The sequence below is a fragment of the Scomber scombrus genome, chromosome 15, assembly GCF_963691925.1.
Source record: "Scomber scombrus chromosome 15, fScoSco1.1, whole genome shotgun sequence".
NCBI classification, from domain to species: domain Eukaryota; kingdom Metazoa; phylum Chordata; class Actinopteri; order Scombriformes; family Scombridae; genus Scomber; species Scomber scombrus.
Genome location: NC_084984.1, coordinates 25,541,706 through 25,568,327, shown reverse-complemented (window position 1 = coordinate 25,568,327; position 26,622 = coordinate 25,541,706). Strand labels below are relative to the sequence as shown.

Here is a 26,622-nt window from a genome sequence, read left to right as displayed (position 1 = left end):
CAATGATTCAGTGATTGCATCCTCTGAATATCGGCTCTTTCTGTCCTTCTTTGTTCCTCAATAGATTCAGTCATAAAACTGATTTATCCATTCTCTCTGTATGTGATATAGTGCAGTGTGTCACCAACCCTCCCAAACATCCTTAAACCCTTTGTATTAATGCTTAGGTTGACTGTGGAATAGTTAACTGATTCAAATCAGCAGTAAAAGGGTTAAATGTGACCTTACCTTAATAATTAAGGGCTTTAATCACTCATTTGTACAGGATAAAGGGATTGTTTTGGTCTGTCACTCATTACTTTTTCACTTCTCTACCCTGTCTGTTGCTCTCAAGCTCATTGGCTCCTTTTAATATTATGTAAATATTTAAAAACGGGTAACAAATGTATATTTCTTCCTCAGGAATTTCCTATAACAGCTGGGCATTGTAGTTTTTCCGGAATGTTACTCAAAACAGGAGTAAATTGTGATTTTGGTGGGGACTACATTAAGCAGCGGATGAATACACAATTAGTGCTTTAGTGAGTATTTCTGGCAGCAGGATGGTGTGTGTGGGATTGAGGGTGAATACATGGTGATGAGTGTGTGGTACAGTGCAACAGTTTGGCTCATTGATGTGTTTTTTTTAATTTCCACTTCTTTGTATTGAGTTTTAATGTAATCTACATTACAAAATAATTGCACCTGTAAGTTATACATTAAGTATATGAATGACCTCAACCACAATAATACAACAGAGCATGAAACACAAATGTGACAGAACAGAAGAGGGAAAAGGGAAACTAACAGACAGACATACACAAACAGAGAAAATTTAAATAAAATAAAGTAAATAAAAACAAAAGCAAACAAAAAAAAAAACCCAAAACACACAAACAAACAAAAAACACATCAACATAGTTTGACTAAGTTATTCAATGATGTGTTTTTAAAAGTTTGTGGATGATAATAGAGCTCTACAGCACAGAGGAGTAACATATACCAGGCTTTGACACACACACACACACACACACGAAAATATCCATTAAGGTATATTTAAGAGGCTGATGCCTGTTTTAATGTATGTAGAGACACTTATTCTTCATTGTCCATTCAGCACATTTCATTCTCAATAGTGCAGAAACTATTAGTTGATTAACTGATTAGCCAATTGATAATAGGTTAATTCATTTTGAAAACGGATCATCAAGAATTCAAGTTTGCAGGTTAAAGTTACTCAGATGTTAATTTGCTGGTTTTCTAGGATCCATACTGGATATCTGACGGTCTATTGAGTTTTGAATTGTAGACTGAAGGTGTAACTTTGGGCTCTGGAAATGGAGGTGACAGGAATGTGTTATTAGATGTTAGTTATTCCCTCTTTCTCAGCTGGTACACATATAGTTCAAAGAGTGGGAGAAACCAGAAGATTCATTCATGGTCTCAGTTACTATTGAATCTGTGTGTGTGTGTGTGTGTGTGTGTGTGTGTGTGTGTGTGCGTGTGCGTGTGTATGTGTTTGTCTGAGTCTGAGAAAGAGAGTCTTTAGTCTTTTGTTCCATTTCCGGTTATCAAAACAGAAGGAGGAAAGCATCATGGTGCATTAAGCACAACCACACACACACACACACACACACACACACACACACACACACACACACACAGATACACAGACACATACACACACACACAAGCACATAGTGGAGTGCTGATTGCTAAGTGCTAAAATGCTGTGTGTCTCTACATGCGTCTGTGTGTGTGAGTTTAAGTGCTGAGATATTATGCATCAAGTGTGTTTGCCAGGCTGCCATGCTGAGCTGAGCTGAGCTGTAGCTGCACATGAAGTCTACAGACTGTGACATACTACAATATTTTGGTCAGAGTTTGATCTGCTGGACACAAAACTTCTCTTGCTTAAATGTAACGTTTATCCTCAGGGTATGAACACTGGAGGCTTCATATTTCCACATCACACCATTTACAGATATCATTCTCATAGTAACACGCTTTACACTAAAATGTAAAGAGCACAGAGGAACTTTTACCTCTTCAGCAGATACATTTATAAAGAATCATTCTACACAAAGAAGCTCAAACATCTGAGTGAAAGAACAAGAAGCTTGGTGTGTTTAGAGGGGATTTTAAACTGGATTAAGGTGTATTTTTTATAAGTCAATTAAGGATCAATTCATTACTTTTTACGGGATTCTTGTCTTTTAGTGTCTCACTCTACTTCCAAAGAACGTTCTCATCCAAATTTTGCATAAAATAAGTACACCTATTTGAAATGTTAACTAGTTGAGATGTCCTCTGTAACAGCTGATCATCACTGATAAAGCTGTGAAAATCATGTGACTAACTGTCATAAGACTACAGAAGTGGACCTGCCCTCTATAAGAAGTACTGTTCAGAGCCAGAAGGCAGAATTAAATAACAGTTAACAGTTGTGATCATCTGGAGGAACAAAAAAAAAAACCATCACGCGTGACATCACGCCAACATCACATACCGCGCATTAAAAATGTAACGATGTCGCAGCTGATTAACGATTTCATCAAAGCATCGCTCAGTCCTGCCGGCTCATGACGGAGTGTCGAAGCGCCCAAATGTGGCGCCACACACAAGCAGTGAAGTGTATGTTGAAGGGCGACTTTACTACTTACACTGCACTTATATGCCCTCTGTGTAATGGATACCAAGGCTTAAGTGGTAATGGTGCCATAAAAAAAAGATACAGAGAAGAGAAGAGACATGGAGGAAGGAGCAAGAGGGGTGGAAGAGGGGAGAAAGAAAAGGTAGGAGGGGGAGAAAGATGTAGAGAAAGGAGAGGCAGAGGCGAGGAGACGAGGGGGGAGAATGAAAAAAGATGGAGGAGAAGAGAGAGTGTGGAGAGGAGAGGAAAAGGAAAGGAAAGACGATGGAGCAGAGAGTTACTGTAAAGATATAATGGAGACAAAAGAGAGATGATGAAAGAGAAAATGAAGAAGAGACAAAAGGTGATGGATGAGACGGAGGGGAACAAAAGACAAGCCGGAAAAGGAAAAAAAAATTGATAGAGGAGAGAGACGAGATAGAGAGGAAGAACGAGAGGGAAAGGAAGATGATTGAGGAAATAGTGATGAAAGACAAAAGGCAGAAGCAACATGGCAGTAAAATATAAAATGTCTGAGAGAGAGAGAGAGAGACATAAGAGATGGTAGATGCAGAGAGAGATAGAGCTCTGTAGTTGATGGCAGCCCTTTGTGCTATAAATCCTTGTTTCTTACAGAATGAAGCCTGTAGAGTCCTGACAGAGTGCAGCGTCGTCGTATGGCTTTATATTCAGCTGTATTGACTCCCAAACACTCTTTTTTTAAATCTGTCTGTTGCAGTCTGTCTTTTCTTCTCAGTCTCTAGCTCTTCATCTCAATTGCACAATGCTCAATGCTACCTCTCTTAATGTATGTGTGTGTGTGTGTGTGTGTGTGTGTGTGTGTGTGTGTGTGTGTGTGTGTGTGTGTGTGTGTGTGTGTGTGTGTGTGTGTGCTTGTTTCCCACCTGTCAACAGTCTCAAATATAATAAAGGATGTATTTTTAAGACTTATAGAAGTACTTATAACAGCAATGTATGGCCTCACTGACAGCTCTAAACAGTAATTATAATCAGTATAAATATCTGTATTATACCCCACTGAAGAATGTGGAGTTGTAACAGCAACTACTAGAGAATAATGAACACGAATTAGCGCTTAGAAACAAACTATCACAAACACAGATTTTACTGTTGATATTTGTGAAACACTAGTAAATGAGTTGTGTTGATATTAATAAGAATTGTATTGATATTAGTTCTTAGTATTGGCCACAGATTACAATTTATTTTGCAGTTGACTCACTATGACCCTTGATAATTGTTTGGCTTTTAAAAAAAAAAGTTATTTTCATTCATTTGATATAGCTGCCTTTTGTTCTGTTATTGTGCAAGTGTTTTATTTGTGACCCGCTAAGGGACTGAAGATGATAATCAGATGGTGACATTTATGTCTATTACTGTACACGGTCCCTTAAAAATAAAATAACATAAATGAACAAGGGATCAAGATGATGTAAAGGTAACTACAAGTCATTTTGTGACAGCTGAATTTTAGACATATACTGTTGTTTAATTAGGAGGATGTGCTGTAATACACATCGTTACTACACGTATATATATGTTGGTGAGCCAATAGTTTTGCAGCCTTTGCTAATAACTACAATCACATTTTTATCGTGATTCAGCTATAAGAAGTTCTGACTCATCAATATCATCACAAATTAATGATGCCAACAAGTTGCTGACAGGACAAGGTAGACATACATAGATATAATGCAGGGTATCATCTGCATATCGAGGAAACTGATGTGCTTTCTATTAGCCAAGTGGTAGCATGGACAGGCTGGAAAGGCCTGGGCCTAAGTTATAACCCTGAGGGACACCATAAAAAAATCTATTTTATGTAAGGAGAGGTCAAGTGAACTATCAACTATTTATGTGCTTGTCAAATACAGCTTATAGAATTATATCTGCAACTTTTGTTAGAAAAAGGCTTAGGGGATGGGACAAGGAGGGACTTCACGCTACAATTTGACTCATCAAAAAAGTCATTTTAAGCAGACTTTAGCTAAGCATTTACCTGTGACGTTGTGGGAGTTCATTCCCCTCCATCTTTCTCTGTTCATCCCCCTCTATCCTTCCCTGGCTCTCCCTCATCTCCTCCATCATCCTCTGGATTGCTATTTTCTTCCCCTTGCTTCCTTTACTTCTCTCCGTTTTCTCGCCGCATCACCCACCTCCTTCCCTCCATTTCTCATCCTTCTTTCCTGTTTTTCTCATCTCCACTCTACTCATCATCCCTTCTCATTTTCTGCCTCCTTTCCTCTTCTGCTATCTATCTTTTCCACTCCATTTCCACAACCTCCCCACCCCCTTCCTATCCTCTATCCTCTCAGCTTAGTTCTCTGTTTCTATTTATTCACTTCAAATAGCTGCTTCAATAAAACCTCACCTTGATGTTTTTATTGATGTTTAGCAGCTCTTGACTCTTGTGTAAAATACATGTGCTTTATGTGTGTTAGTAGCTCTTGAGGCCCAGCGCTTGACTCAACCCCCCCCCCCTAAGCTGGAATAATGCCTCTCAGCTCCCATATTGGAAGAATTAGCTCTTTGTTGTTGTGGTGGCCGATTGGGTTTTTAAATGTGTGCTAAATGTGTGTCTCAATAGGTGTGAGGTTTTTTTGGTTTCTGACTTGGAAAACGTCCTTGAATGTTTTCAACTTTTTCACTTCAAGTTTCTTGACCAGTTGTAAAAGCTGTTCTGAAGTTCAAACCTAGCCTAGTTATAATGTGTTTACTACGTGGTGATTTACACCTTACTAAACTAACTAATTATTTGTTCTAGATATTATTTTTTACTAAATATTTACACATATTATTTGCCAGGTGTAACTGTTACATAGCTAACGGAACCAACCAACTATAACCAAAGTAACGTTAGCTTGTTGATATCGTATGACCTGTTTAGACTGAGGAGTAATAGAGGAATATAATAGAATGCAGTTAGCTTGCATGACCTGGCACTTGATTCAAATACTGTTTAGTAATGATGTCAACTGGAAAGATTTTTAATTACATTTCAAACAAAAAATATTGCGAAAATAAAGTTAACAAATAACGTTAGCATGATTGGACATGCTCAAGCATTCTGAACTGAATTAGTCATTATAAAACATACATTTCCACATGTATGCATAAACCAATAAAACAGTCATATCTGCTTTTGCACATACTGGAAATCATGTGTTTTTATTGTCTGACTCCCTTAAATGTTATCTTGTATAGTTTGTGATGCTACAGAGACTTCATGTTTGCATAGGTAGTACACATTTCTAAAGCCTTTACTAGATAAGATATTTCTGATGTTTTGATGGTGCAACATAGTTCTATGTTGCTCTTGTGAATGGGTGAAAATTACAGCAACACATGTATACACACTAGTATAAATAACTTGATATTGGCTACAGTTTTAACAGCTTCAGACTTTTCCCCTTCTAAATGCACCATGGTCGACGTGAAATTGTTCCAGATATCCATACTTTGCTTTATGGCCTAATTCTGCAGTTATGTCATGTTGGATTTAACATAATAACCAGTTTCAGACTTATAAATAATATACAGTATACTATAATAATTACAGTGTACCAGTATAATTACTGTTCACATGAAAGCTCTAAAATTTGCATGAAAGGGCAAATTAATACAGTTTTATATCAGCCAAAAGCAGCTGTTTAAACCAAAATGAAGTGGATGTGGTGTTATATTGTCAGTGCACTATATTTGTAACCCTTACACAACAGTTCTGTCATCACACAACTGTGTTTATTGTTTGTGTTGTTTGCTGACATGAATATTTGCAGGCTGTACACATGGTTAACGCTGTGTTAACAATACTATAGCACACAGAGTTTCACTATGAATGAAAAGTACCATACAAATTAATTGTATTGATATTTATTTTATTATAATAGTTGTGAGGATAAGCGGAATAGCAGATTACAGTGACTAGATGTATTCTTGTCATGTGACCAAGAGCGATTGTGACTGGTGGATAGTTGGGTTTTCTTTCTGAGAGTGGAAAGATGGATTTCAAACTGATGTCTGTGAGTTAAGTACAGAGATGGAGTCAGGATGGGGTTAGCCTAGCTTAGCACAAAAACGTACAGAATCTCTGTGCTGGGTAATGGCTTCATAGATGACGGTATTAAACAAATATACCAAAATGATAATGTTAAAATACCTTACTTTGAGAAATAGAGGACATTTTTAAATTTCTATAAAGCTCTTGTTTTTTTCAATTAAAGAAGACAAAGTTCTCAAATGTTAAAAATATAAACATCTAACCCTAACAAGAACTTTAACCACAATAATGGTAATAATAGTAATAATAAGAGTACAAAATTGCCAAAATTATCATTTTAATCAGGAACTATTTGATGCCAGAGACAGTAAAAAAAGATAAATTCTGAATTTCACCTTTTTTTCCCATTTGGTACCTGATACATTTTGACTCATTATTTCAGTCAGTACCAAAAAACAACAGTGGTTTAATTCAAAGTCAAATTTAAGATACTAATAACGGAAATAATTAATTAAGTAAATAACTAAGTAAATAAAATAAGTAGTATGATGCTAAATATATATTTTTTAAAAGTAACATTTATGCAAATAAAAAATAATGTTAATACAGATAATGATGACGTGCTGATGAAAGGAACATTTATAATGACTGTGATTGTAGGTTTGATTGCTCTGATGTGTATAATTATACAGATGATAGAGGCAAAGTGTGACAGAGCAGCATGACAGCTGACTCACACAGAGTGAAAAAAGATTCTCTGTATTTTCTGCTGATGTCGTTTGCCGTCGGAGACGCATTTAGCAGCACACTGATGTTTACGATAGAGACTGAGAGAGCTGATGAAAGACAGAGGAACCCTGCTTTATTGATCTTATTGATTCAGCCCTTACCTTTAAAGAATACACCCCCCCCCCCCCCCACCACCACCTCCCTTCCTCTCCTTCCTCTCACCAGCCTCTTTACTCTCGCCCCTCCTCCCTCCTCTAACCGGTAAACCCCTTTTGAATAATATAATTGCGTATTTGATCCTCACTGTAACCTGGACCAGAGTAAAAAAGAAAAAAAAGGCCTGACTGGATCACTCAAGCGTGCACTTTCTCCTTTGACAGCAGACTTGGTGTGTGTGTGTGTGTGTGTGTGTGTGTGTGTGTGTGTGTGTGTGTGTGTGTGTGTGTGTGTGTGGGTGGTAGATTTTGATTGCTCCCTTTTTACATGGTGATGTCTGCACTTAAAAAAAAAAAAAAAAAAAAAACTTGTGTGGGGTTAAAATGCTGCTGAGCTGCATTTCACTGAACTACAGTAAGCAAGAAAAGAGGAGAGAAAAAGAGAGAAGTGTACATTTGACATTTGAAATCGATTTACAGTATTTTAACTATGATTCATTATTTTACTATTTCCTATTTTAAACACATAGACAGCAGTTATGTTTGAAGTCAGTACAGAACATTACGTAACATTTACGACAGCTGTGTCTGAATGAACGAAGACATTACTTCAACTCATAGATGAAACCATTTGCACTATAATGCTGCGTATTTCATGACAGAAAAGTCATTGTAATGATACCAAGTGAACAGTGATTTGGTGATTTTGAAATTGTATGACATCGGTTAAAATTTGGTTAAAAAGTAAAAGCTATTTTCCAAACTTTAAATACTCAGTACTAGTGCTGATACAGAGTTTTAGAGCTTTTTTGATACCTTATTTTACCTTACTTCATTTAATTAAGAAAGTCCAGATGATCAAATGTTTCAATATTGTCTGACAACAAGCAGCAGTACAAGAACTTTGTCCAAATAAGAAAATTATATAAATCTTACTAGACATTAAACGCCAACCTTCAGTAACTAACAGTTTTGGCTACTTGGTGCAGTGACCACTAAAAAGTTGATGTTCAATATGCAGCCATAAGTTAAACATAACCATTGTTTCAACAGCATTTCTGTCATTATATCTCAATGTGAAGCAGCTCCAAGATACACTGTAAAAGAAAATCAATCATTAAAATACTGTTAAAACAAAATGTAAATGTGTTTACATGTATATGTATAAAAGACATTTATCAATCAAATTAAGTTGGAACTTAGACACCTAGATGTATTTTGACCTAAAAAAAAACAAAAAAAACCAACATTTAATTTTTATTATTTTTTAAAGTTTTACTCTTATTATTTAATCACTGGAAATATTTTATTCCTTTTTATGTTTCCATTTAGATTTAACAGTGTTTTTATCTTCATTGTTTTATGATCTTATTGGTTGCTGTTTTCTGCATTTGCCTTTGCTTATAGTTTTATTATTTTATTTTTATTTTATTTTATTGTATATCATTATTATACTCAGCAGTTTATTATTATGAGGCTGAAGACAAGATTTTCCTCACGTCATCATAACTAAAGGAATACATAATAATAATAATTGTGGTAGTAAAGCTCAATATGGAAGCAGAGGGAAGCTGCACCAGTATTAGCAGGACAGTTTTACATGTAGTTTGGCTCTTGGTATTATCAGTATATTAGTTTGTTGTTTTAGTCCTTGTTTAAATAAAAGTTGAACTGAACCTAAGAGCCTGTCCGTCATGTTAAAAAGCTGGATCACAGTTACGGAAGAAATATCGTTGGATTTGAGAGTAAAAAAGAAGTTGACATGTTAGCAGAACATGCAATCAGCACCGCACACCGGAACAGAACAACGGGAGAGCTGTTAATAACGGTTATTAACACGTCAGCCGGATCAAAACACACTTCAGCTGTCAGCCTGTCAGCTCACACACAGTCACAAACCATCCAGCAAATAGTCAGGTCCAGAGTCCAAGATTTCGTCTCTCGTTTGGACGTTGAATAAACAAAAACAAAACTCTGACACATTTTTTTTGACTCATGTTCATGTCCGGTTAACAGACGTAAGTTGGACAGTTGGACCTGAAATCTAGTCATAATTCAAACCGGTGCTTTAAAATAAAACTGGGAACAATGTGAGATGAAAATTAAAGAGTTACAGTTAAGTTTAATGAAAACAGGTTTAGATTAAATGGTGCCAAATGCAGAACATGTGCATGATAAAGCAGATTTTTAAAAGATGAGGCTGATTTTGATGCTGATAGTATTATTAGTGTAGTATTATTTACAGTTTGTAATAATTTGGACAATTTGTTGTAATTTTATGGGTCTGTTTGATTTGTTTTGGTGCATCTTTAACTTTTTCAGTTGTCCAAAAATTAAGATGAGTCAGAGCAGACATCTCTCTCTCTCTTATTTTTTTCTCTTTCTCTTTCATGCTGCATATATTGTGTGTTTGTGTCTCACTGTTCTCCATATTCACAGTTCACTAGTGCCACCTCTCAGTGATAAACTGTAACTACAACCCCAGGAGTTTGATTCCTGACACTGCACAACATTTCACACATTTACCCAGAGAACAAAAAAAAAAGAAGAACCACTTCCTACCGTATAAATGTTAGATGTTATACGGTCTAGTTGGAAGAACAAAGCAGTCATCAAGCCCCTCAGAAATGTATTTAAAATTCAAGTGGAGATCCCAATATTTTCAAGCGTATACCAAACCTGTCACGCTTGATTTTGAAATGTGTATAAAACGATGCGCAAAATGCATTTGATGGAATGGTAATAGCCATGGAGTCACTGGGTGTCATATATATATACCATCGGACTCGGAGACTACTCGACCAGCTCTCAGGAGACAAAGAGCAGCAGTGAAACAAAAGCTGCTATCTTTCATTTGCATCTGTCGTCAGGTCGCTTAGCACTGATAAGAAGCTGAGAGGAGACAGGAGGAGGGATTTCGCTTTGTGTGTGTGCGTGTGTGTGTGTGTGTGTGTGTGTGTGTGTGTGTGTGCGTGTTTACAACGAGTTTCCCCTTACATAATAGTTTTGTTACTGAATTGAGTCCTTAACCTGATTTGTATTGATCAGCCGGGCTCTGACTCGTGCATACTTAATTCAGGGAGGTAATCAAATCAAACGCACCCAGACCTCCCCCTCCTCCTCCTCCCCGACTGACTGACTGACTGACATGCAACAGCAGACGCATTAGAGGGGCTGTTATTCTTATTGTTATTGTCGCTGTTGTGTGGGTTTGTGTGTGTATGTTACATTTTTTTTCTCAAGCTCAGATCATCAAAATGTCCAAGAAAGCATGAACAACTCAGTATTTCTGATAGACTTCATACATCACATGTTGTATAGGCCTACTGTAGTACGTAATAAATAAAGGGATGAAATATTGTTGATTATTTCATCTATTTTGCACAAACAACTTAAAGGCTTTTTTTGACTAGATAAATAAAAGCAATGTTCAATTCAACCTAATTGTAAAGTTACATTTCTCTGCTTCAACTATAACAGAGAGTAGCAGGAAAAAGGCCTTAAAAACAGAAGCCCACATGTAAAAATTTAATGCAGTTATGACATCACCATAATGTGAATAAAATGTACCACCAACAACAAATATTAGGTCACTAAGGTTACTAAGGAGACTGAAAATGAATCAAGTTTGAAAGATGAGATAAAACACAATTCAAATGCAACCCGTGGAGTAAAATCCTGAACTACACTGTAGTAGAGGCATTTTTTAACAGGCATTTTGATATGTGACAGCAGGAAAAACACAGGAGCGAATAACAAAATTGATGATGGCTGAATTCCATTTAGATGCTTTTTTTACTAGCAAGGACTGCACCGTCAACAAGATGCGTTTTAATGAATTTATTGAGAAAATTGAAGATGGTTGATCTTCTGCTTGTTCGGATGCAGTGTGGGGAGGAGGCTACATGGGGAATCTGCCGCATCGTCGGACAACGACGAACCCCCTCAGGAACCCACGAGAGACAGAGGAGAGGAGAGGAGAAACAGGAAGAAAGAGCGGGTTGTGGGGGGAGGGGCACAGAATACGAGAGCAAAAGAGGGGGAAGACGGTTAGATCGGTATAGGCAATTCAGAAGAGGTATGGTTGAGGTGTGGTCCTATTCCTGAAACTCCATGGAATAAGCTTTAACAGTTTCAGGGTCCTGATATTCATGCTGGCTCACTGTCACACTGATATGGTTTACGGGGACACTTGAATAAATAAAATGGGGCCATCATTAATGTGAGTAGTAACTCGCTTGACATGACAGGTGGATGTCTGTTGTGAAAAAGATTTATGGATGTTGCTTGGGGAGTACAAACGTGGTCTGGTGTGGTTATACACTGAATATTAAAATTTGGGCATATCATTACAAATTAATTAATTGTTTGACTTGTAGTTGGAATTCAGAATAAAACGTAAATGAGATTCGGATGACTGATGATCTACTAGATAAGCAGAGTGCAGGGTGCAAAGGAAGACAATTGTGAAACTTTTTTGTAAAGCTTTATACTGTACTGTACTGAATAGAGACAGAGAGACACACAGGTATACACAAACATACATGCTGCCAAACACACCGACAGACACGTTTTAGATGTTATTACACCGAAAAGGATTTTCTGTGATTAGAGACAGGATATGGGTGTTATTGGTTGGAGATAGATGAACAGTGAGGGAACAGATTAATTTGAGATCACAGAGCTTCTCCTTCTCATCCCGCTGAGCTCAAGAAGAAGACGAAGAAGCCTGATGGATCAAAACTGAAATATTAGACTGTGATATAGCTGACACACCTGACCTGTCAAAGTCTGGAATGAAAATACAGACAGCAGAGGTGAAGCATCCATCAGCGTGAAGGTTAAAGACTAAATCTGATGTACCCATAGAGTTCTCGTCTCAAGACAGGTGTTGGCCTGGAATCAAATTAACTATTTGAATTTTTGAACATCTTTTATTCAGAAAAGATTTCCATCAGTCTTGTGTAATTGTTTAGTGCATTGCCAAACCTATTGTCTTGCTTGATCCACATCAGTGCATTAGATGGTAAACTCGTTGGGTAGGGAACTTTGTATACTGTTGATAGTCCAGGTCAGACCTTGATTAATTCTCATACTAGCTGCTAGCGTGTGCTGAGTCAACTCATCTGCACCCCTGCGTGCAAAGTACACTCGGTTATAGGAGCCACTTAGCTCAAACTTGCTGAATATACCTTGTAGTTGGGTCAGATGGAGGTCAGAACACGTCCCCAACACCAATGAACCGCTCCAGGATTCATTTGTGACCTGACTGAAACCACAGTCTCTAAAAATATAATTGTGGTTGTTGTGGTCCAGACCTGAAAACAACTGCAAATATGCCCAAACTAATCGTACTAAGGGGGAAACCAAGGGGGAGTCCCATTCAATGAAAAGACCCATATTATGCACCCTTAGTATGCACCGGTCCACACAAACCAAACAGGAAAATACACCATTTGTTTGTTTGAACCAAACCAAGGAGGTTGAGTTGCTAGATCTTAAAGCTTCATCGCAAAATGTAGGATTTGTTTTTGACGTTGTATATGATACTTTTGAGTTCTATTCTGTGAAATGCCTGAAGTGTATTGATAGACTTTCGTAATGACACAATGAAAGAGTCAGGAAGACACCAGGTAAACAGATATCAGATGTAGACAGGAGCATAAACTTCTGTCAACAAGACCTTCTGTTCAAATAATAATGATAACTAACAGTTTTATTTTCTCTCTTCTTCCCTTCACCCCTTCTCACCTTCTCTCCTTGCCTCCTCATTTCTGTTATTGTCTTCTCTCCCCCACCCTTCTTGCTTTCCTTCCTCCTTGCAGCATGCAAACGGAAGGAACAGGACACGGCGAAGGAGCGAAACAGCACGCCGAAGAAGTCGCGGCTGGTCTTCACCGACCTGCAGCGGCGCACCCTGCTGGCCATCTTCAAAGAGAACAAGCGGCCGTCCAAGGAGATGCAGCTCACCATCTCGCAGCAGCTGGGCCTTGAACTCACCACCGTCAGCAACTTCTTCATGAACGCCCGCCGCCGCAGCCTGGACAAATGGACAGACGACGGAAGCAGCCCCGGCGCCCACTCTTCAGCGTCCAGCACTTGTACCAAAGCGTGATAATAGATGTCGAGGAGGAGGAGGGAGGGAAGGGAAGGGAAGCGACAGGGAAAGGTCGTCTTTGGGTGGGGGAGGGGTGATGAAGATATGGGGCGATTAACTCGGGGAGGGATGGATCGCTTGAGGGCGCGGGTCGAGGTTTCGTCCGGTCGAAGCGAGGAGGAAAACCAAACTTTTTACATTTTTTTGTTTGTTTGTCTGTTTTGCTTTTGTCGAGGGTGACAAACTGAGAGAGGGGCTGCTCACTGCGACGACTTGTTTGTAGCCAAACCGCCTTTTTCAAATCCATCATAATTCCATAAAGAAGCTGAAGGGTAAGCTCATCTTTAACACATACAAACCTCACTGGGGGAGGGGGACAAACTAAAGGAAAAACCTTTGAATCATAGACTTTTACCGCTGATGTCTCTTCTGGGACAATAAGCTGACACACTAGCCCAAATACCAAAGACTAGAAGACGATGTATGTTTTCTATTATGCAATATAAGCTAGGATCCAACCAACCAAAAAACCAATGAAAGCTTTATGACTGTAGAATGTGCTAGACGCTCTGGGATAAGTGGATAATATTACTTTCAAATGTCCAAAGATGACAATAACACATTGTGTGGGGCAGATGTGGGGCAAAGTTGAAAATTCTCATTCAAAAGTCGGGTTTCGGAGATTGCACTGCCAAATTTAGAAAGCTGTCATAAATGTGATTTTGAAACAAACAGAGGTCAATTTGTGCAGCTGAGGGTGAAATCAGACTGTAGAATTATATTTTATATTTAATAAACCAAAGATGGGGGGGGGGGGGGCGGGTTTCTTGGTCAAGACAAAACCATACAATGATTGATCTTCAAAGGTCTCTTTTTGACCTTGCAAACAGCAGTTTGACAAAGTAATCTTAACACAAAGTCCACTTGCTTGTATGTGTTATATTGGCCTTGCAGTCTCCGTCTTTGACTGTCAGGTTCACACACTCTGTTTTCCTCCAGAGAATTGAAGAGTTGGCTTCCAAAATGTGTTTTAGCTATTTTAAAAGGGAAATACCTACCTGAAGTTCTCTGGAATATATATGATCCAGGTTGTGGATAGTTTATTATTTTCTTAAATCATGACAAAATGTTCTTTTACAAAATGACCAGATTTTCTGATACCTTTATGGACAAGACTCTTAAATTTACCAAAGATAGAGAACATGTAATTGACTCTTTAAATGGGGCAGTGAGGATTCTTAAAGTTAGGAAATGGCAAAATATGCAAGCACAAACACACACACCTACACCTACACACACATACACAAACATCCACCAAGGCACATGCAACTTTCCTCATAATTTGAGCCGACATGTAGAATTACAAGCTTTCTCAGCATACATAGTGTTGGGTTGAGTGTTAGTGTATTACACATGAATATATACAATGTATGTGAGCACAATCTTGAAGCACATTTTCTTTGCAATAGAACCGGGGCTCTCTGCCAAGCCGAGTGGTCTTCACATCTTAGAAATCTCAGGATGCCATTTTTCTAAACAGTGGCTGAAATCCACTCTGCGTTTTATGTCACTCACTATAATGCACGAATGTACAAACACACATATGGACACACACTGTTGCAGGCAAGCAAATGCACTTGCATTACACACAAACACACACACACACACACACAACTTTAACGAGTCATTTCCCAAATGTTTCCCAGAATGTCCACCCTGACCGACACATTGTCAGCTAAACCAATAAGCTCCAGTTTACCCTGGCTTCACCCACCCATCATTTGTGTTACCATGGTAACTCACCCACCAGGGCAGTGCTTTCCTTCTAGCATCTTGGCATTAGCACAATCTTTGTTCTCAAGTAGAACAAAGATGCTATTTGCACCGCTGAAAACCGGTGGTGTTTGTCGCATTCTAATGAAGAGAGCTGTAACTGAAATTTCAATTGGACTGAGCCGTATCATGGTTCCAAAGGTGTAATCAAAGAAGACTAAAATTAAGATTTGAAGGTATCATTTTTAAACAAAACTGAAACATGGATCTCTACATTTCTCTACAGCTACAGCTCTCTTTGGGAGACAAAACACCAAATGCAGTCTGGGTTTACACAAAGAAAAAAAGGCTTTTTCTTATTTAGATGAGTGTAAAATCATGACATTTATTTCTAGTAAATGGGGAATGTTCCTGTTCACATACAAATAAGGATAGTTTGGGCACAGAACGCCCACAGTATCCAGAGAAAAAGAAAAATCCTTCAAAACTCCAAAGACTCCAAATTGGCGTATCACTACTGAAAAGATTCTTCGTTGAAACTTGCTCAGAGACTTATTGACTAGATTTGACCTTTTGGTGTAAATCCAGCTGTAGAACTAAGATGCTTTTTGGATGCCCCCAGCTGCCACCACAGAAACCCCCAAAAACAAACCACAAATGCACATACGCAAAATTAAAACCAGTGAACCATCTGAACCCGTGGAGGACGAACTGTCTAGGCGAATCAGGGCCTTTGTAATAGTTAAAGAGGACAATCTAAAGACGATGCCTGGCAGCTCCGTCTCTTCCAGAGGGTCAGTGGGCTGGAAAACAAACGGATAGGTCTAAACCGCTGCAAACAAATCATTTTAATAAAATCTTCAGTCGTATATTCAGACTTCAAACTGTGTGAACTGATACTGTCAAGACAAGAAAATGCTCTTTGTTGACAGTGGAGGGATCAGCTGTAAGATGGTATTTGTTTGCAGTGTAGGCGAGTTGGATGCTTGGTGAAAAGGATGGGCAGCAGACAAACAGACAGACTGAGACAAACAAATCTGACTCCGACTGTCTTTGTGTCCATATAAACTTCACTGAGCATCCATTAATACCATTTCTCACAACACTTATTTTATTTTGATACCGTCACACTGTACAGCCTTTACACATGATGTAAATACTAGCGCACCCAAAAACCTCAACCACCTCCAACTGTGTTTTAACAGCCTTTACCATCCGCAATCACTTCATCAATCATCTCTCACTCAAGCTATCAAACCAAAAAAAGAAACCAAACCAAAGGAAAGGCGTCAGTCAGCAGCCCCTGCTCCTTAGAAACCCCAGGCTGAGTTCAGGCCTGGTTAGAGGCAAGCCAAAGGCTCTAAGAACGATTTAAAATAAAAAATGGACACTTGAGACTTTTTCTATTTATTGACAAATCGAAACCAAAGAAAACCTTTTTCTGCACCTAACTGTTCCAACAAACGGAAAAAACTAACTGAAGATGGAAGAGAATTATTACCAAAAAAGAAAAAAAAAAAAGAAAAAAAAAGAGTGGTGGCTACGATGTCGAGAATGGAGGATGACGACAACGAGGAGAAGGAGGGAGTATAGATGAAAGGATGACATCACGGGAGCGGAGAAGTAGCTTTGTTCTGCCTGATGTTGCGTCAGGCCATCTTTAAGGGGAAGCAAGTTGGGGGCTGAAAAGGGTAAAACCACACGGGAAGGAGGGAAGGAAGGAATGAATGGAGGACGCCGTCAACAATCTTCTTCCCTCCGACCCCCAAAAAGGCAGAACATTAATGTGTCTCTCACGGTTGAAGAGTGTCTTTAACGTGTGCCTATGCAGTTTTTCAAAGTAAAAAAATGGTTAAAAGAACAACAGAAACCTCATCAGCTAACAAACCAAAGATTCACCGTTAACTTCAGTAGCAGTTCTCCTCCCCTCGAAAAGGAAAATCTCGACTTTTGCTTACCAGCATGTACACACCAGTAGAATGATGTGCATCCATGCTGGGAGTGGTGTGCTGTGGGTTTTCAATAGTTTCCATTAAATATTGCTCTATTAAATCTTTTGTCCGCAAAAACTTATGGGTTTGCATTTAGGCTAATCAAGCTAGTTTGTCATTTCAAGCTAGTCGTCTTTTTTTCATCCTTTTCCCCTTATTAAAATTGACAAACTTAGCCAGTTTCTTTCAGAATTGCCATTATTTTGCTTCCAAGTTAGATGGCTAGTTAGTGAGTATTGAGTGAGATTTCCCACAGCAGACACTCACGTAAGTCTGCACAGTATTTATCTTTCAAAGCTTAAATGTCTGCATCTGTTGTTCTTCAATGGGTGTTCCTACAGCATGGCATCAACACATGCAGCCATCATAGTAGTAAATCCATCACCACATGTTACCACAAACTTCTGGTTCTCAAATCGAGAGAAAATAAAGTTAAGCAGTTTGTAGAAATCTAGAGTTTGTTAGATGGCTGCTGCTGCTGTTTGTGGGTTTTTTTGCACCACAAGTCATTACCTGCTCCACAGGGCACAGTCTACCTCCAACAATCTCCAACAGTAGTAACAAAAGCTGCCAGACAACAGCACAGGGACGGTTTATCCCCCCCCCCCCCCCCCCCCCCGGCTTCACGTACATACGGTTTGACACATTTGAGCTGGATGCAAGTCAAAAAAAAAAAACCATCAATAGTCACAGAAATGCTTCCCTCTTCCTTTTTTTGCTTCCACTCAGTCCGGGGATTTAAACTGGCCACCTCTTCATGTTGAAGCTGACTGCTGTCTGGCATGCTTCCTACTATGGAGAGAGTGATCATGTGATGCTATGTGAAACGTACAGTACATACCAAAGATTTTCTGCTGTACTAACAGTAGCACACTGACACCTTTTCTTTAATCCATACCCCTTTTATGGTCTAGAACAGATACTGGATCTGTGGTCTAGATTGATCAATTTCTTTTACATAAGGTCACTCATAGTGTTGTTTGACTCACGGTCTTAATTTTTACTTTTCTACCCAAACCTAGTAGTAACCAGCTGAACCAGAGGGACTCTGGTGAGTTTAAGGCCATTTACCAAACCAAATACTACTGTAAACAAGCAAACTTGTCACCAAATAGAATTTTCCTCACTTAACTTGTTTGGAATGTGTCATGCAAGACTTAAAAATAAGTGAATTTCAAAATAGGGTCACAACACATAGAAGTACAAGTATCCAATGTAGTCTAATCTGAGACATGATACCAGACCAAGAAATTAATAGACTGGGAACAATTAATGGAATGAAAATCTGCTTAGTTTAGTTTTGGCTAACAAAAAAAAGCACTTCTGGCTTGGGTGGAAAAGTTTCAAAATGACCAACCTACTCATCATAACACAATATTTGGTTGTTACCCACATTGCGATGCTGGAGGAAGACCCTTAAGCTACAGCACATGCTAACTGTATGTAGCTTAACAGACCCACGTTAGCTTGTTTTTTAGGGGGGAGGAACAACGCTGCTGCTCCATATATACAACAATAAATGAAACAAAACCAAAAAAAACACTAAGTCAATACCCGCTGAGAGAAACTGCTAAAATATCGGTCAAATAGCTTTATCTTTAGTTTTCTCTCTCTCTTTCTGTATGTAAAGCTTGTAGTCCAAAGAAATCCTCCGCCCACCTGACCTGCCCATCCTATTGACCACGCCCAATTGGGGGGCGTGATCGGTGGCTCAGGGGGTGGCGGCCATTTTTCCATTCCCACTTGCAATTCTGTCTGGATGTAACAGGCTAAACCTGCCAACTCCCCAAAAAATGGGTATGAAACCAAAAACCGTCCCAAAGAGGTTTTCCATTGCTTGTTATTTTTAAGTACTTAAAAATTATTTGCCAATACTTATGTGTCTATTATTGCTATCACTATGTTCCTTCCTAGGTTTTTGCAATATGTGATTTTTTTATTTAATGTAATTTATGTTTTCTTTTTAATTGTGAATTAATTTAAGCGAACAAATTTTGTTGCCAAATCTCCCTCTGAACCCTTTTACCCTTGATGATTAGCTTTGCCAAAGTTTACATTGTATGTTCCCTTTTCTTTCTGTTCGATGCTGTATTTATTTATGAGGTGTTTTAGAACACACTAGTTTTGTACTTAATAATAATTTAATGTTATTTAATTAGATGTAATTGTTTTTTGATGAATATTTATGAGTATTTAAGAATGTTAGTTGCATCAAAGATGCAGTGCTTATGCCAGGCCTGTTAATTTATTCTTAGTTAGCTTTACTTTAAAAAGCAAATGAAATGTTGTTTTATGAATGTTTAGACTTAATGACAGAACAATGTAGGAATGTCAGAGTAGACTTGCATACTTCTGAATGTCAACACTTGCTCTCACTTTTTAGCCAATCTAGTTTTTTGTCCTGGTAATGATTTTTCTTTTTTTGAAAATGAAAACAATCTCTTTATGACAAATAATAGCCTACCAAATGATGAGCACTGCATCTGTTTTTTCTTTCCTCCCTTTGATTTTTGTGGCTAATTTATTGGTTGTTTTTATTTTTAATTTGTTTGCAACCTGCTGACCATTGTTGAACAAGCAATGAATTTCAGACTGATGCTCTAGTGACACTTGATCAGGTGACGTAAGGGCCACACGTTGATATAAATGACTCACCAAAGATAACTGGAATCCTTGAGAGGCCAATAAACTGTGTGTGTTTACATCCACACAGCTCATACCCTGGTTAAGGTCTTATTCATACATTTATTTTCAAAAATTTTACAGTATACACTTTTTTAAAAGCGCCATTTTCTGCCCCCAAAAATGACATCACTGCACATGTAAACCAAGCTCTATGTGGTTTCTTAGTGAAGTATTTTTAAGGGCATTTACTTGCACAACAGCAACTCTTCAGACAAGATTATCTGTTGCATTTTAGCTGCATGTCATGTCGCAAACATCTGCATAACTAAATTAAAACAACATGTAAAAATGCTCTCATGGAGTCTATGGAAATATGAAGAGGACATGGGTAAAGATTACTTTAATTATTTGATGATAACACCCTGAGCAAAAACCTTTTATTCCTTCAAATGTCTTGTACATACCACATGGAATCTCATGTGAATCAGATATTGTCTGCTGATCACTATAAACCTAAAGTTTATGGTTTTTGGTGAATTAACTTTTTAGATCACAACCGAGTATGCCATCTGGTGTGCATTTGGGGGTTCTGTTCCACCTTACAAACTGTCAGAACAATTTTGATATTGACCAAAGAATAAGTTTGTAATCAAGGGGAAAAGGTTATCTAATGCTGTCCGAACAGTTATTGTGGTCACAAGAAAACAAAATATACATGTATTCTTAAAAATGTCCTCTTCTATATTCTGTTAAAAAAAAAGAAGCTTTAGAGGAACAACATAAAGCATGACATGTGGTGTTCAATGTGATTCCGTAACCCAGATAAAAATCTGTTCTTTTCCAATCTTTTCTATGATTCTCTGTAATGGTATAAGAGCTTATCCAGGTTATCGTGAACAGGATGTGATGCTAACACACACCACCTCTACAGTTAAATACCTGCTGTGTTTCCCCCTTTGTTATAAGGATTTCTGCGTGTGTGACAAACACACCGACTTGTTTCACTCTTTAGGAAGGAAAAACTGAGGAGTCCCTTAAAGCTAGCTGCTTCCAAGACTGACTTTGTGTGTGTGTAAAAAGAAAAAAAAAAACCTTTCTATTTCAATAGTGAGAACCAGAGAGGCTACCTCACTGACTTTCCATTTGTCCTTTTAATCGTGTTGATGAAACCAAAGAAACCAAAGATTTTTTTCCTCTTCAGTACGGTCTGCGCTCAGCTCCATGCTTTTGTGCTTTCTCTTTTCAATGATGATGCCACATTTTGTCCTGTTTTCTACTTTCTTCTTTGTTCTCCTATTTCGCTTTCTCTTTCCTTTTCCCTCATTCTCTCTTGAACTTTTTTTATGGTCTATTTTCCTCAAAAAGAATAAGTGTGAAGGAAAAGAGGCAGGCATAGAGTAGGGTCAAGTTGGATGCTGAATTTCAGGGACTACAGGCAGAAAAAAACACAATGACTTAGATTTGATCATTGATCAATAATATGCAATAGCAAGTGAATAATAGCATGTTTAATCAACAGTATGTACACTTGCCTTTAAATAATTATGTGCCCCATGTCATTTTGGGCAATCAGTGTCAAGCTTTCATTTCAACTTCAGCAATATAACAAACATAAAGACAGCTGGATACTGGCAGAAACCCACAGACTAGATGCTTTCAAAAATAAAAATGTAAGCTGGACAGATAATATTCTATCTATAGAATATGTAATATTCAAATACATTTCCAAATTAAGTCATGAATAATTATATTAAGTTGAGCCCAGTGGAAATTGCTTTGTTGCCGCAGTATGCTTCAAATGAACGAGGTTGTATAATTTAGTGAAGCAGATGTAGATGCAAACTGAAAACAAAAATGCTGTTTTGCACTGAAATATTAAGGACACTTATTCCTGGAGCCTCATTGGTGGCTGAATTGTCATGGTCCTGACATCCTGTTGCTTGATCGACAGCCAGCCTTCTTTGAGCTATTTTTATTCCCACAAACAATCTCCCCTCTTTGCTACTTTCCTTATTTTGCAGTAATTAGACAGCTTGTTGTTACCAATTCTGTGCTGCATAGCAACCAAAACGCTGCTCTGACTGTTTGAGCCCAAGACTGAATTTTGTGTTTGAGTGCTATGAAGCCTAACAAACAACTTTGTGATCCTTATACTTGTCTTAGTCTGTCAAGTCAAATAGAAAAAGAGGAACTGTTAACGTTAATGAGTCCCTCCAGACACCGTTCTCTTGTCGCCATGAATCATTCCCCTGTTTTCTTAAAAAAGAACTCAAAAAGGACAAAAAAGATCTCACCCAGCCAAACCTCCAACACCTGAAGTTTAGAGAGTCATGAGAAAGTTTCATTAAACTAGACATGCTCTCAGCTCTGTGATGTTTATCACACAGTTCCTTTTAGTTAAATGCTAACATGCTTACAAAAAATGTTAACATGTTAATGTATAGCAGGTAATGTTTACCATTTTCATCATCTTTGTTAAGCATGTTAGCATGCTAACATTTGCTAATTAGCATTGAACACAAATACAGGAAAGGCTGACGGGAATGTTACATTTTTGTCATACAGTAAACCACCACAAGTATTGGACAAGTCGAAATTTTGACTTGATGATGGCACCACACTAAAAGGCAAAGGATCAACAAAGAAAATACAATTTATCTTGTGGGGACCGTGAATATCTATAAAAAAATGTCATGGCAATTGAATAGCTGTTTAGATATTTAGTTGGTCATGGCAATTGGTGGCGCTAGATGAAAATCTGGGAGATCACCAATGTCATTAGAATTCTTTGTTTAAGAACAATTGAATATTGGCACCAAATTTTGCACCAATCTATCAGTTAAAATTCTACCTGTTGGTGGCATAAGATGGAAGTCAGGGGATCCCCCAAGATTTTAGACTATCTGTTCAGAATTCACAGCAGTCAATCCAATAGTCGTTAGAAAGACAGTAGGTGGAACCAAATTGGTGGACCAACTGACCAACCGACCAATTGACCCACCGACATTGACATCCGTAGACCCAACCTTCTAGCAGCAGTCATTCTGATTGATGTTTACGCTCAAAAAGCAAGAGCACAGCCACCTTTGTCAAGACAAATATGATGTACACGTTTATGACATTGAACAGGATAACACTGTGGAGACTTTAGAGATCTGAAGAACCCACACATTTAACAGGACATCCCAAAAAAGATACAGTAATCCTCAGCTGCTTCTGTGCAAAACATCATCCCCAAAACACAAATAACAAAACCCCCAATAAATCAAATCTGAATCATTGTTGACCCTCTAGATTCTGCTCTGTGGGCCCTAGACTGCATCCATAAGACCAAAATCACAACCCCTGAGATTATGATCCCAAAATATTCCATGGACCTTGTACTGATCACACACACCTAGTTGGAAAAGCAAAGCATACTGAAATCATGTAGGGAAGTGCCAGGCAAGAATTCCGAGTCGGCTGATGTTTTTATCGTCATGGAGAATAAAGGGCCTGAGTCCCATTACCTGCATACAAGCCCCATGTTTCAAAGGTTAAAGACATGTTACTTAAAAGGCTTGTAATAATCTATTTAATCAGTTGATTTCATTAATAAATCACCTTTTTTTTCTTAACGGCAATATGCAAATAGGATCTTTACCTCCAGCTGTGTCATTTGGATTCCCTTTTTACAAGCATTGGGCTTAAAAATCAACCAGGGAAGCCAAATGGCGCTTAGAGTTGAAGGTTAAGACTCCTGCTGTTGCACTTTGCTTTTCCAAACCAGGCCACCTCAAAAAACAAAGATGTAGAGAGCGCTTTTGTTGCAAAGTATGAGATAACCTTGGACGAGTGCCTTGCTTGAACTAAAGCGAAGTCTAGACCTCTCTGTTGTGCTATAAATGTATTTTTTTCCTGTGAAAAATAGATACCTCAGCGCCACCGCTGTTAGGCCGGAGCGCTTGAGTTTCCCCTCTGCTCTCTGGTGCTTTGCAATGCAATCAACAAAAAAAAAATTCAGAGTAAATACCAAAGGCTTCCTGTTCTGTCTGACTCTTCTCAGTTACTTTCCCCCTCTTCTTTTACTTTCTCTCTTTCTCTCCGAGCTGGGTTTCCACTTGAAAGATCTGTTTTTGTAACTCATTATCCTTCTGTGTGTACACAGGTCTGAGATGATGATATTGCTTTTTATATGTACGGAAGCTAAAAAACGTCAAAATTAAATAGTTTAATTTTCTCGCAAACGCTATTAATTAAGTCATTTAATATGGGTTGCTATTAAATACTTATTCTGTGATAAGTAATAACAATAATAATACTGTTATATTTGTTAGGATCACATGACACAAATTTTCTGATCACAGGGATTCAAATCTTGTCGACTTTATGCTGAGATGCAAGATTCTGAGATGATGCAATTTATGAATGTCATCTCAGGCTTCCTGGGTATCATACCATATTGCAAGACCATCAAAACAAACATTAAGTATAAAAATGAACCCAGCTTTTTCGTTGGAAATGCAGCTCCTTCCATTTCATTGACCTTCTTCTCTCTTTTCAAATGGTTGCAAAGCTTTAAATGATGTGAAAATAGAGAAACAAACTTGTGAGCGTTGTGCGCAGACCGTGCTCTCTTTACCAAACTGTTGCAGATATACCTCATAGACACTAGTGTTAGGATGATGATGTTAATATAGCGTATGTCATAAATTATTCACTTGCTCTTCTTCCTTTTTTTTTTTTTTTTTTTTTAGGTAACTGTAACTTTAAACGAAACAAATGTGGGGAAAAAGCTTTATACGTTTTTAAGTTGTGACCTTTTTTTGTAATAGTTAAAAAGGTGCGCTAAAACCAAAAATGAAAAATGCTTGTCTTCTTCTATGCTCTCTTTCTTGTTGATGTATTACCGTTTTTCTCTCTGTCCCATCTGACTAGGGTTGAGGGGTATATAATTTTTAATTTTAAATTCATATATTTTGGTCTCTGGTTCTTTTCAAGGGGTCATTGTTCCCTCATTGTGCATATTTTTGGGATTAGGAACATTGTTGAAGTGATGCCAGAATTTACTTTCAGCCCAGAATAATACCGGCTTCTTTGATCCATTGATTTAATTTTACATCCAACCACGTTCAATTTATTTTTATGCATCTTTTTAAAAAAAGTCTTATTTAGTGTCCTTTCTTTCCTGTGTTATAATGCTAGCATCACAGTTATACCATCCATAGCAGTGCTATAGCTCAGATTTTATGCATGAGTATATTTACGATTAGCTAGCCGTGTAATGCATTGTAATCTTATTATCATCATCTTCTCATTTCATTTACGACACTGTATGCCATACACACAGAACTTGCGTTGCATCTTGCATTAGTATGACCTTTGACCTGCTGATATAAAACTTGCAAACATGTTTACATTTAAATTGAAGGGATTATGAGGTTTTCCGATAGTTTCCGGTTTAAGTTTGTTGGCTAATTTGGACAGCAGGTGTTACTGTGGCTGTGACTGTTAAATGCAACATAATGCATGGGACAAACAGACTGCTTTGACTGAATTGTAAGTGACATCATAACAGTTTGTTAGCTTATATTTGACGGTAACAGCAGGCCCTTAGCAGCTGTAGCTTAGTTCAACTCTGAGATGAACCTGCTCCCTAATAGGAAAAATCCCAAAAGAATAATTTTGCAGGATGTCATTTATTTATGTTGATATATTTGATTTTTTTTCCTTGTGGTTTAACAAAATAATAAGATTGATTTTAAGTTTACAATCAAAAATGTATAAGCTTGTTACTTTTATTTAGAGAAGCCCTTAGGCGAAGAAGAGCTGCGTGAGAGTTACGACTTCCAGATATATTTTAGTCCAAAGTGGATACTGTCTGGGTTTATTCATGCTTGCCCTCAAAAGCTCAAAAATGTAGCCACTGGAAAGAAGAAATTGAGGGCGGCAACCATTTTTAAACTATTTTAAATTCAACATGAAGCTTTTCTGCAGGCACAGCTAAAACAAGTTACTGAAATGTGCTTGAATCTTGTCATTGAACAACATAGCAAGAGAACAAATGGGCCAATGAACAAAATGAAACACAAAAAACTTATACTGCAGACTAAACTACTATATAAAAAACGCTTCTCATCCAGATTTATGTGACTCCAGCGACCAACCAAAATAACTTTTGAAAAGACCATAGAACATTTTTATTGACAAGATCAACAATGAAAAATCACAAATGAACCTCACTAACTTAGTGATGCTTTAGTTACTAGTGTTTCAAAGAAACAGAAACATCAAGCTGTAAAAAGTATTAACTTTTAATTCTAAGATCAATGAGTTTGACCAAAGGCCAAAATAAATCGGTATTGTTAGCCAAATGAAAACCAAAATACATTTCGGGGGACTTCCTGTCCTAGTTGATTCCATCTTTGATTAGCGTCAGACTGTCCGAAACTGACTTTAGGAAACCTTTCTTTCTGATTTGTAGTGCAGTATGATATTGTAGGATGGGCTTGGGTTGTTTTTGTGTTCTTTGATGAATGGTGATTAAATATAGATTTGCAGTTGAATTTTAGCACAATCTTAATGGGCTAAATACTGAAAAATTGAGCACTTTTTCTGTGAACTTCTGTCGATAAGGATTC

At 37.9% G+C, this 26,622-nt stretch overlaps 1 protein-coding gene across 2 annotated transcripts in view; it reads left to right on the top strand.

The window, feature by feature from the left end:
• onecut2 (one cut homeobox 2) overlaps positions 1-26,622 on the top strand; it is a 58,750-nt gene that overhangs the window by 19,625 nt on the left and 12,503 nt on the right. Inside the window, exon 2 of one of the 2 annotated variants that reach the window (XM_062434160.1) lies at positions 13,342-22,838. The exons of the other annotated variant lie outside the window; for it this stretch is intronic. Within the exon in view, the coding sequence (XP_062290144.1) occupies positions 13,342-13,631 (290 nt within the window). The 3' untranslated portion in view covers positions 13,632-22,838. Of the gene's footprint in view, positions 1-13,341; positions 22,839-26,622 lie in introns of those variants that run through there. 2 annotated transcript variants of the gene reach the window in all.